Genomic DNA, 12,686 nt, shown 5'->3' with positions numbered 1-12,686 from the left:
TTTGCGAGGCTATGTATATATATGTATATCTGGATATATGTGTAGAATATATTCACCTGCACATATGTGGATATACATGGATATGTGTGTATGTATATGCATAGATACACACATACACACACACACACACACACATAATATTTTTCTCATACATGCCAGGGAATTTAGAGGAAATTCGGAACTTCAAGGGAGCGGGTGGGAGAACCTAAACAAAGTTAGAACAGATTTCATCATCAAGCTCAGATAAATTAACTCAGTTCTCGATTTTGTTTTGAATGGTGACTTTTTTTTTTTTTTGGTGTTTTGTTTTGCTTTTAAGAAAAAAAATCATGATCTGACTAGAATCAGAAGGAGAATGCTTAATCATTGTGAATTAACAAATGAGACTCATCTCCATTATAGCAAGCAGCTTCCACTTATACATGGGGGTGACTGGTTACATCAAGAAAGTTAGAACCGCAAAGCCCCCAGTTGAGGGGACAACGTCATGCGTATATCAATCCATGCTGGCAGGTTTTTCACACTGTTGATTCAACAAACAGCAAACCGTACACAGCAGTCTAAACAATTACAACACCAAATAAAATAATAATAAAATTAAAAAACACTTGTCAAGGACCCTTTTTCAGTTGTAAACAAAAAGGTGCATTTTGCTTTTGTCAGTACTGTTTTTTCCAAACCAACCAAAAAGCCCCCCCCCACCCCCAGTTCCCCCGCCTCCCCTCCCCACATTTAATTTAGCAGAGGTGGTTACAATACAAACCTTACAATTGTTACCAGGCTCTCTCTCAGAGGCCTCTGGCTTTGTACTCTATAGTTTTTTTTGGTTTAGAATTTTTTTTTTTTTAATCATTCTGTTACAGTAGAGATTTTGTTTTTGTTTTTGGTTTTTGTTTTTCCTTTTGAAGTGAGATTTAAAATAGCCTAACTGGAAAAAGACCAGACCTAGGAAAAGTGTCAATTGAAAAAGGCCCCCAAATTTCTAGAAAAAAATAAAATCACAATATTTTCAAGTGCAAGTAAATCAACCACGCATAGATATTTTTTAAGATGTTTTCCTTATTTTTAAGAAAAAAAAATAATGGTTTGCACAGTTAAATGATCCCATGTTTGATAATTCAGGAATTCATCTTTATTTTTACTATATTTTTTTGTTCTTTTGTTTTGTTTTTTTCTCTATGTGACATCTAGAGAAGCATAAAAAACGCTGAACAAGAAAAACCAAACAACAGAAAGTAAAACCACTGCAAGCACCAAGAACAAAACAAAAATGAGCACAGCAAAAAAGATCGTGGCAGCACAAAAGTCAAGAAAATGCACGTGTGATCATGACTGGCCAATCATCAACTGATACAACATCCAAGAAAAACGCTCCAATCACAGCACCTCCACGAAACTTGACGGCAATTGTCATGCAACCGATTCTTAGCCTTGTTACATGACGCCATCATGTCACACTGTGAACTTTGAGTTGATTTGAACTTACGGATGGGGGACTGTTTTCTCCACTCTCATGTGATTACGTGAACTTTATTCCTAGCTCAGCGCGAGACTGTGGTGGATTTGACTGGCCCTGGTTGGGTTGTTGGAATTTGATTGAATGACAAAAGAAGAAAAGATTTTTATATATATTTATATATGTAGAGAGAGAGAGAGAAAGAAAGAGAGGACAAGAGAGTGTGGGCAAGGGGGAGGGAAGAGGCAGGGGCAGGTTGGGTGGGGTCGGGGAGTGTGGGAGGGCAGGGACAGTCGGGTGGAGGGTGAAGAAGGGCAAGGAAAAGTTAAAACAAAATCAAAAGGAAAAATATTTATACAGCACCAGACCACAGCATCAATCTAAAAGCTCTGATGAGAGAACAGCAGTCAAATCATAAGAGAACTGAAAAGAACTCAAAGGATGGAGGAAGCCGGCAGACAAACGACATGGGCACATCAACACACACACACACGCACACGCACACACATACGCACACACGGTTGTTTATGCAGACACGTGGTACTGTGAACAGTAGCAGAACCTCACACAGGGCCACTAAGGGCATCCATCATGCGTTGGGAGGAGGAAGAGGGGCGTGCGCAGTTTGGCAAGAGGGCTAGGAAAAATAAAACAGCCCCTCGAACCACCGTGGCCAGCAAGCAGATCAGGGAGGACGCTCTCTGCTTTGTATCACCCTCGGTTCTCTCTCCCCCGGGGGGGGGGGGGGGCACGCTCTCCTCACTCCCCCAGCCTTCTGTGGCATCAGCCTGTGGACCAGCAGAGGGAGCCTGTCAGGGTCACCCTGAACGGCGGGGTCGATCAGAGGCTGGCTAAGGTGACTTGTATCCGAGGGGTCCATTCACGGGGCCCTGTGCTGCCATGGTAGAGTCCACACCAACAGCAACTCGGTCCTTCCGCCCCTGTGGTCCAGCCTTGGCCATCCTCCCCAGAGAAGAGGGTCTCCTCTGCAGGAGCACCCACTGTGTGACGTTACGGTCCTCTCCTCTCCTGCTCTGCCCCAACCCTCTTTTCTTAGAACCTTCAGAAAACGAACACGTTCAGTTTGGAGATTGAGAGTAAATCACATCAGTGTTACTGGAATTCTATGAACATGCCTTGGCATTGCTGATTTCATTTCACGATCACCTCATACCCTTTGCTATGCTCCCAAGGTGGCCCATGTGGCCAAAGTGATGCTACTTCCGGGCACGTGAAGCCTTTAAAAGGCTCCACAGTGCTGACCCATGGAAGGGCCAAGAAGGAAGACTATGGGGTGCCCTGCGGGGCCGGGGCAGGGGGGAATGCGAAAAAGGATAGTCCACCAGGGAGGGGAGTGCTATGGCCCTGGTCTCCAGTCTCTGCTGCTGTCACTTCTGGTCTGCTGACCTCCCCTCCTCCACCTTGTCCTCCTCCGTTCCCTACACCCCTGCAGGTACATCTTTCTAGACTGACCCATCTCACAGGCCCTTACCTGCCTTCTTTACTGGTGGAGCCCTAGGTGGCTGGGGCTGAGTCCCCTTCTCTGTCAGGTATCATCACATTCTTCCACTTTGAGTTATCTTCTGCCCTCCTTACCACGTCACGGTCCTCTGCCCCAAACCCGGGAATTTGGAGGTTCCCAGCCCTACCCCCTCCTCATGGTTACCCCTGAGCTTGCTCCCCAGCCCCCGCTCCCTGAAGCCTCTGCACCTGGCTTATCTGCAGGGGTTTCAATCCACCAGGCTTCTACACAGAGCAGACTTCCACTCTCAGCTTTGTGTCTTTCTTCAGGGAGTGTGGAAGGGGAGCCTGGCATCTGAAATGTCACTGTGGGTAAGCTACCAAGTCGCTGAGGGGTGATTCTATTTTAAGCGCATACCCAGCCTCCGGCTCTGCCTTCACAGAACAGCTTTTCCTCCACAGACCCCTGCCTGCCGGCCCATCCGAGCTGGGCTTTTTGCTCTTCTATGGCAACTGCAACTAAGGGGCCCCTGGAGACCCCCTCCTTTCCCTACCCCCCCACTCCTGAGCACCTCATGGGTGCCCATTCCTCCCCACTGGACTTGCTCCTAAGCCGGCCCCCAGTTTGCCTCTAGCCGCCCTTCGGCGCCTGCGCTGTCCTGGGTCCTGAAGATCCAAGCTGACCATCACGCAGCACCTCCTCAAAGGCCAGCATGGGGAACTTCTCGTACCCACTCTTGCCCCTCACACACACACATGCTTGGCCCGACACACGAACACGCTGTCACACTCATTCAACCCCTTGGGAGCCTCCCCAAGGCTCTGCATGTGCACAGCTGGCTAGCTGACTACTCTCTTCATTAGGGAACAGGTGGACCCTTGCCGGCAGGGATGACCCCTTCTTGCCACCCTCTCAAAGATCCTCACAAAGCATAGCCCAAGAGGTGGCAGCAGGGTCACTGACCAGCAAGGGGAGCTTGAATCAGGCCTGGGAAGCTCCAACTCACGACCTGGGAGAGGAAATTATGGTCAGCTGAGCCAAATCAGATGCCAGGTTCTAAACACAGCTGGGCTCCAGCCAGAGAAGGCCCCGCCCCAAAGCCGCCGCCCAGCCCCGAGCAGGTGAGGCCCAAAGCACCCATACCTGCACAGCTCAGAGCAGACACCATGCAAAAGCACACTCAGAGCCACAACCCAGGACCCAGAAGAGAGAGGACTCCCACTGAAGTCAGACACGCTGCTCAGTGTCCTCCAACCACAGAACCTGCCCTCAGCTTGGGGCCCAGCATGTGCTACTGATCTCTGTGGCAGGACAACGGACTTGGCTATTCTGCTCACTGTCTGTGGACTTGGCCACACTTTTGCCCAGTCTTCTTACCTTTGCCTCCTCCCTCTTAGTTTCCTGGTAAAGATTTCTTAGAGAAACCCCCACCTTAGTACAAGGTAATGAGCCCAAGCAACCAGAGGGGCAGGGGCATCAGGGAAACCAGGAGCGGGTGGGGGGATCATACCCTCAGGAGACATCAGGATTTGGGGAGCCAACCTGACTCCACCCAGGCCGCACATTATGGAACCAGCACCCAACCACACTCCCCACAGCTGCCCAGCTGGGGCCCCCTCCTCCCCTAGATCTGCCACACTTCTGTTCTAACCTGGCTCTGGACCCACGGTGACTTCGGGTGGCCAGCTGGGCCCTGGGATCCCTCCACCCCGTCACCTCTTTGCTCCTAGCTATGGCTTGTCCCTCCACCCTGCCTGCTCAGGCTAGCCCTGTCCCTCTGAGCATCTAGGACTCATCATTTGCAAACACCCTTTATGGGCCTGTAAAATCGGGGGTTTTTAGCTGTTTTTGCATGCTGTTTCCTCCACTTGTCTCTGCAGTCCCCACGCCTGCGCCTTGTCTCAGCATCTCCTTCTGTTACAGCCTCTAACAGGCTTAAGTTGGAAAGCCTGAAATCACCTTTTGTTAAAATGCTGTCTAAATGGATTAAAGGTCAACTTTATTTGTAGGAGTTATGTTATGTCATAGTTTTTTAGAAGACTGCTTAGAAGGGAGGAGCCCAGAGAAGTGAAATGTCATGACATGCCCCCTCAGATATTCAGGACAAGACTCTGGAGCGGGAGGGGTGGGGTGAGGATAACAGGGGGCAGGGGGTGGTGATCATTCTCCTTACTTAAAGGCACTTAGGAGCACAGCCTCTGGAACAAGGCTCCAGCTTCAAATCATCGCTCTACCACTCGGTAGCTGATAGGCAAGTAACTTAATCTTTTGTGCTCCATCTTTAAAATGGGAATCAAGACAGAGTAGTCAGAGTGATACAGTTACACCTTAGACTTGTAAACTGTAAGAACTGTGCCTCGTGTACGGTAAGCACCACGTGAAGTTTGGGTTCTCGGCTGTCTGGTCCTGGTTTTCCCTGGGGAAAGAACCCCTCTGCTTTCTAAACCATGCCTCTCAAGCCCTCACTCCAACTATGAGTGTCGGCTGCTTCCACCCTGTGGGCCACTTCTTACCTTCTATCCCAAACAGCAAATCTGCCTCACTTACCCTTCCTCTGGGAATTTCTCTGACCTACAGGTTCTATCCTTGCTTGGGTTTTAGTTGCCCATAGGTCTAGGAGGCTAAGACAAGCTGCTTTCATGGGAGGCATAAAACATACCCACGGGGGCCCCTCGGAATCTCAGGGCGTGGCCCTGGAGCATGCCCCCTCCTTACAAATCCTCTGATGACTCCAACACCTTGGTTTCATTAATGTAGAAATGGAAGCCCAAGAGGTCGTGCCTTCATGGCAGAGCTAAGTTTATCTATGAAAAAGGGCTCTCTGTCTAGAAAGGGTTGCTCTCACTGACCGACCCCCCCATTCCTATGGAAGTGCACCCCCTTGCAGGCTGCGTCCTGCTGTCTGTACTTGCTGAGCCAGAAGCTCGTGCAGGCAGGATGGTGACCCTCTCATCTCTGCAGGCCAGCACCAAGCCCAGGGCCCGGCCTGGGAAGGGGCCACACTCTGAATGAACATGGGTGTACGCATCTTCACACGAGCCAGAGATGGGCAGGGGTGGGGACTCAGCAGGCAAGAGAGGCGGCTTTTGCTTTTCCAGCCTTGCGGAAAGTAGAGACTCAAGCACCCTCTTTGACAGAGGTGAGTGTTGCTGCTCCTGGGCGGATGGAGGGTGTTCTGCTGGTAGTGGTGGGATTTGAGACTGGGAAACTAGAGATCTCCCTCCCAAACTCCAGACTCTGAACCTCCACGTGAGTGGCTAACTCACGGGCTTTCCACCAACGCCTCTTTATCTCGGGTCACGGCAACTCTGCTCTTCCAATCACTCCGGCCAAAAGCTGGGGCTCATCCTTGACTCCTGTCGCACCCGCCTCCGATTCCTTATAAACGGCATCCTGGCTCTGCCTTCCCAAAACACCAAGAACGCAACTCCATCCTACCACACTGACTGCTGCTGCCCCGGATGGAGTGGTCCACGCACTAGCCTTCTGCTTGGGCTCCCACAGTCTATCAATGCAGCAACCAGTCATTGTGCTGACATGCAACGGCTCACACCACTCTTCTACTCACTGCTCTCCGACGGCTCCCCAGCACCCACTCCCGCAGTCTATACAATGGCCTGCAGGCCCTGCTGGAGCTGGTCCTCCTCACCTCTGGGACCCCCTCTCCCGCCATGCCCCCATGCTTGCTCCCTCCAGCCACTTTGTTCTGCTCTTCTCCAACACACCACCCCGCCCTCTCTTTGGAGCCTTTGCACTGGCTGAAAGACTCGCTCTTCCAGATGCCGGCATGGCCCCCGGCCTCACCTTCACGTCTTTGCTTGAATGTCACCTACTCAACAAGGCCTACTGTAACTACCTGATTTAACTGTAACCAACAATTCTGACACACTATATAATTTACTCTTTGGTCATATGTGCTTGTTTATTGTCTGTCTCCCCTTCTAAGGACAAGGGTTCTTGTCAGTCTTATTCGGTGCTGAGTCCCAAGTACCTAACAGTACCTGGTGCACAGTACTGCTGATGGGAGTGGAGGGGCAGAGGGCTGGGAGACCTGCCTCTGGCCTGTGGGTGAGCTGGGCCTAGAGGAGCGCCCAGCAATGTGGGATACCAGGCTGAAGGAGGGCCTGACACATCTCCCCCAGCCCCCTCCCCCCTTCCCAGGAAGCTGCTTCACCCAGGGGAACAAGTGGCCTGGAAGAGGAGTGGCCAACTATGTCTCCAGCCTCCAGGCAGGACCCAGACTGAGCAGGAAGGGCTGACCACTGCCCGCTCATCACGTGGTAAAGCAGGCAGGGCAAAGTGGTTCCAGTGCTAGGCCATCACCCTCAACTTCTGCCCCAGACTGACTGAGCTACGGGGAATTGGAGGGGTGAGGGGGTCAAGTGTCTAAAGACCACCAGCCCTCAAGGCAGGAGAGATGGGAAGGGGAGAGCCAGGGAGTCTAGGAGAAGGCCCCAGGAGCCGTGGACAGCTCCCCCTCCCAAACTCTCCCAGCCCTGAGCTTGCCACAGGCTCACCCCAGGGTTTTCTGGCAAACAGGATTGCCAGTGTAGACCTCCTGGATGCACGGTCCAGGGCTCGCCCCACCTGCTCAGAACGCTTCCCTCACTCCTGCTTCTCTTGGCTCTGCAACAGGGGGATGGCCACGCCCATTTCTGCCGGATGACCACAGCTCTAGGCCTGCCCCCAGGCACCGGCTGAGGAGCAGGTCGAGCTGGGCGCAGCGGGTCCAAGGCAAGCGAGGGTCCAGCTCAGGAAGGCCAGAGGAGGCGGCGGGTCCGAACGGTGTCCCTTCCCCAACCCCCCGTCCCCGCGCCCCGGCCGCCCCCGGTTACCTGTGCGAGTCCTGGTCTCCCCCGGGGGACGCTCCCGCCGGCGCTCAGTATGGGCGATTGGCGTCTTTGGGCCGCTTCAGCTGCACCTTGAGCCTCTTCATGCCGATCTGGAAGCCGTTCATGGCCTGGATGGCGGTCTGCGCGCTGGCCGGGTTGTCGAAGCTCACGAAGCCTGGCGAGACACGAGGGACGAGGGCCTGGGTTTCCACGGGGCCGCCCCGGCGGGGAGGGGTGGGTGGGGAGAAGGGCGGGGCCCGAGGGCGGGGCGGGGCGGGGCTGGCGGCGGCCCCTCCCTGCGCTCCCGCCGCACCTCGGGCAGGAGGGGGGCCTCGAGGCTCCTCCCCCCCCTCGGGGCCCCGCCCCGGCCCGGCCTCACGCCCCCCACAGCCCGCGAGCGCGCGGCCCCTCCCGGGGTGGGCGTGTCCGGGGCTCCAGGCCTCGCAGACCCGTGCCTCCGGGCCGGGCCTCCCCAGCTCCACCGCGGCTTTGGGAGGCGCCACTCTCCTGGGCGCCCTCGCCCCCCACCCCGGCCGGCCCCGGCACCTCAGCCCTCTCCTTCGGTGGGAGGGCGGACACACCTGCGGGTGGAGGAGTTTATTGGACACTGTCCTCCCTGACAGGAGGGGGCCTGGCAGCGGGAGGGCACAGGGTGCCGGCCTGGGGAGAGAGAGGAGTGCGAGGGGGAGGGAGGGGGGCACCCCGGAGAAAACCTCTCCACCGCCGTTTCCAGCCGCCCCCCTCGCGAGGGCCGCCTGGCCGCGGGGGAGGGCAGGGGCTGACAGTCCTCGCGGCCCTCCGCCCCCCTCCCGGTCCTTGGCGAGGCTGCCCCCAGCCAGGCTCCTGGCAGACACTTGCCTAAATCCAGTCCGACTCGCAGGAACCCACCACTTCGCGCCCAGGGGTTGTGGGCACCTCCCTTTTATTTAAAATTCCAAGCCCTGGGAGCAGGTGCTCTTGCCCTGGATTCTAAGCGCGCACCCACTGATGCATCCCCTATGAACCCCTCATGGTATCTATAATAACAATAGTAGTGCAAATTAACACTATTAGTAAAAGTTAGCTGAGAGCCTTCTCTGTGGACTAGGCACTGCAGAAGAGCTTTTCACAAGGTCACTCGGTCACTCCTCCCAACATCCCACAATGAGATATGGAACCATCTATGGCTCCCAGTCACCTTCTGAAACAAGCAGTTCCCAGCTGGGGAGGGGTAAGGGTCTGAAAGTTAGTTGAGAAGTCACCCTTTGGGAACTTTGAATGCATCTCCTTATAGAGACTACATTGTGCATCAGCATTTCTTAAACTGGCCCTAATCGGTATTCCTGAGAAAGGGGCTTCTGTGGTCAAGTAGGCTTACCACCGTGCCCCTCTGGGACAGTTCAAGGCACATTAACAAATAAACACCCCACCTCCCACCCCAAGTTCTCCAGTAAATAAACATTTACAGCTTTGTTTGCCTAGTATTTCCTGGAATTTATTTGACTTTAGAGGCCCTTTCTCCTGTAAAATGGACTTAGATCCTGCGAAGTAAGTTTGGCGAGGTTCCCAGGCCATCCTGCAAGCATGCCTCATTTAGGGTGCTTGTCCCCAAATGGCCTCTGGATATGTAAGTGATAGGTGTACAGACCCCCATGGAAGCAGTAGCTGTTTTCTTGGCTAATTGTCCATGGTACATTGGGCCTGTCCTCAACCCCTCCCTCACCCTCCCCATGTGGTGACTGTCTTTTTACCTCTGCCCTAGGCACTGCCTCCATTGGTCTCTCTCCTCTTTCTCTTGACTCGTTCCTGCTTTTGCTCACGTTTGCTCACGCTTGCTCTGGCAGCCGTGAGCCATCAAAGATGTGTGTACATGCAGTAAGTGTACTCAAGAGTGGGTGTGTGTGAGCTCAGGTGGAATCGGTGAGTCAGGCCAGAGAAAGAGGACCGAGCTCTGTGCAAGTCCATCAGCCACAACAGGAGAGATTTCGGATGGCCCTTAGTCAGAGAGCCGCATGGGGCGTCCTTCTACCTGCTGCTCTCATCCCCCTGGCCGGTCCACCACCCCACTGACCTCTCTGCCTGACGCCCACGGGCAAGTCTTCGCAGAGCAGAACGGTTTTCACACGTGGGAACTGTAGGTCTGTTACACTGCTCTCCCCCAGAGTTAGGGGGTGGTTGCGCTAAAGCTTCTCTCTCTGTCGGGAGAGAGCCTAACTGAAGGTGACAGCCCTCTCTCCTTCGCTGGCCTGCCCACACAGCACTATCAGCCCAGATTCTACCTCCCCATCTGCCCCCTGCCCTATGTGGCTCTTCTTGCAGGAAACACACGTGAGCAAAGCACAGAGGAGTTGGGAGCAAGATAAAGGGGCTGGAGGTGCTATCTAGGGCAGAGGGCTAAAGGCAAGGACAGCCGCCCAGTGGGGAGAGTGGGAGACAAGAGGTCCTGGAGGGAAAAAGCCCAGCCTTCATAGGAGAGTTTAAAGTCTCTGGGAGCTCAGGGGTTGGTAAGTGTTCCAGGCTCAAGGGAACGTTTCTTCCTCAGCTAGTTTTGTTAATTGGTGAGTACTCAGGGCCGCCGAACAGGGCTCCGGACACCATCCGGCATTTTTATGGTTACCAGGACTGTGTTCCTCCCCCCAGAGCCTCCTCCCCCATCGCTCCCAGCCCTGAGAAGGCTCCTGCCTCCCAGACTTTGGGAAGCCATGTGGGGAGGATGCCCTCCTGGTGTCCCCCCACCAGCCCTTCTTCCAACATAGCAACCATTTGTGCTGCACGTCAGCTCACAAAGGCTCCTGGAAGATTCTGTTTATGCTTATAAAGAGCAAATGGGGCCTTTGAGGGGCTCATTTTAACACAGGACCACATTTATGCAAAGACAACCCCTCCTTTTAGGAACAAAGGGGGCTCTAGCACCTCCTGAGGGTCTGCTCTGGCAAAGTCCCTCACACATACCACCTCCTATAACCCCCACACCGCCCCTGAGAAATGACCGCCAATGTCCTCATTTCACAAACGAGGACACTGAGGCTCAGTGTTAAATGCCCTGCCTAGGAATGAGCGCTGGAGTTTGTTCTTACACTGAAGGCCTCCGGGAGAGTTGCCAAAAGCTCAGCTGCCAAAGCAAGCAAGAAAGAACCCACCGGGCTTAAGGAGGAAGCACTGAGCCAGGCGGGCATGGCAGAAGCCTGTCCTTCTCTAAGGCCAGTGGGTGTTTAGCGCTAGAAGTCTGTTCAGGAACAGAGGAAAGAGCCAGCGTAGAGGGATACAGAGGATGATTTTCAGAAAAAAACAGGGAAAAAACCTTGGTCCTGGAGAATTTAAATAGGCAAATGGCGGGGGTAGTGTCTGGGGCAGACTCCAAGGAAATGCCTTTGAAAAAGTGGGCTGTGTCCCCACCAGGGACAGCACAAAGGCTCCAGGGACGTGGCCAGAGAGCAAGCCTGCTGGCCCGGGTGCCCAGCGCTTGGTGGGCTCCTAGCAGCGTCGTCTGCCGTCTGTAACATCTGAGCCTTATTTAAAGAGCAAATGCAATGATCTCCAGTGTGGTGTTCTTACATAATTGTAATTTGTCAGCAGAAATACCGGTCAAACAGGGGAGGGGCGCAACCCTGTCTTTTTATTTTGCTTTGTTTTCTCATACCCAAAGAGAAAGGAACTGCTGGGATAACCCTATGCCCTCCAAGTACCACACATTTCCTGTGGCAGCTGCCAGAGGGGAAGGGACCAGGGTGCAAAGACCTTGACTGCTTTGGGGAACATGCTCTAAAACCTCACGCCGTTCATGGTTCTGCAAAGTGGATCTCCTAACTGGGATCTCCTTCACCTGTGCTTGTTGATGCTTCTATACACTTGTGCCGACTCCCCTCCACCACCCCAAGCTGTGACCGGTATTCCCCAGGCAACCCCGGCCCCTATTCTGTCCTCACAGGCCCAGAATCTGGGGTTCAATCTGGAGATCTAAGCTTCTGGCAGACTCAGCTCTGGTTCCATGTGGACTCCTCACTCCCTGGGGACTCATGAGTGGATCTCGCCCTGGAGGAAGGGCTGATGGAGGTGAAAGAGGAAGCAGGAGAGGGGGCTGAGGAGGAGTAGAGGGGAGAGGTGTGGGAATGAGGTGGGATTCCAGGAGGTCTAAAGCAAATCCAAACACAGTATGCCCAGTTGAATTCAAATTTCAGATAAATAATGAATATTTTTTTACTATAAGCATATCCCCAATATTGCATGGAACATATCACATATAATATTTGGGACATACTTACACACACAAAAATGCATCCATTGCCATCAGAAATTCCAATTTAACTGGGCACCCTGTATTTTATCTGACAACCAGACTTCCAGATCCTCCCGAGTCCCCTGTCCCATCTCACATCCTGCCACCACGCACATTTCGTAAAAGCTGTATTTTTATTCTGTTATCCTCAGGTCAAGGACCTGCTATCATCTCCCGCTGCCTCCATCCCGGAAGCCCTCCCCCAACACAGCCCCTCCCTCACAGCTGACCTCCCCTGACCCCTTCTCCCCAAAGCCTCCTGCTGCTTCCTCAGTCACTGTCCTCCCCCTCTTGTCCTCCCGCTCCCGCGCCCATTCTCTTGGCCCTCCGTGGAACTCCCTCCCCTTCCTCACGTCTCTGTACATCCACCTGCCTTTCTCTTTGCTCCATTACTTGGTGCCTTGCAGACTTCAGTGCTGCGCAGTAGGCATGATTGTCATCTAAGCTCAGACCTGAGGCTTCCTGAGGGCAGGACCAGTTTGCTCTTCCTGACTCCTCAGCAATGTGGCTCTGGTGGCCTGAGGGAGTGGTGGGGGAAGGAGGGTTCAGTGGACGGCAGGAGGGGAGCAGAGAGCAGGGTAGACAGAGAAGGGCGGCAGGGGCAGGACAGAGAGGTGGACAAAGGAGGCCAAGGGGCAGGCAGGACAGGGGGGGCCTCAGCGGGGCAGACCCCTCCCCCCC

The 12,686-nt window shown here is 53.9% G+C and overlaps 1 protein-coding gene across 1 annotated transcript in view; it reads right to left on the bottom strand.

Annotated features, from left to right (window-relative positions):
- CELF4 (CUGBP Elav-like family member 4) overlaps nt 1-12,686 on the bottom strand; it is a 238,854-nt gene that overhangs the window by 2,696 nt on the left and 223,472 nt on the right. Inside the window, exons 4-5 of the mRNA XM_032421223.1 lie at nt 8,928-8,950; nt 7,754-7,925 (exon numbers count right to left, since the gene is read on the bottom strand). Of these exons, the coding sequence (XP_032277114.1) occupies nt 7,798-7,925; nt 8,928-8,950 (151 nt within the window). The 3' untranslated portion in view covers nt 7,754-7,797. The remainder of the gene's footprint in view (nt 1-7,753; nt 7,926-8,927; nt 8,951-12,686) is intronic.

Source organism: Phoca vitulina, unplaced genomic scaffold (assembly GCF_004348235.1).
Source record: "Phoca vitulina isolate PV1807 unplaced genomic scaffold, GSC_HSeal_1.0 scaffold24, whole genome shotgun sequence".
Lineage (NCBI taxonomy): Eukaryota > Metazoa > Chordata > Mammalia > Carnivora > Phocidae > Phoca > Phoca vitulina.
The sequence above is the reverse complement of the archived record's forward strand: the minus strand, read 5'-3'. Positions and strand labels throughout refer to the sequence as shown.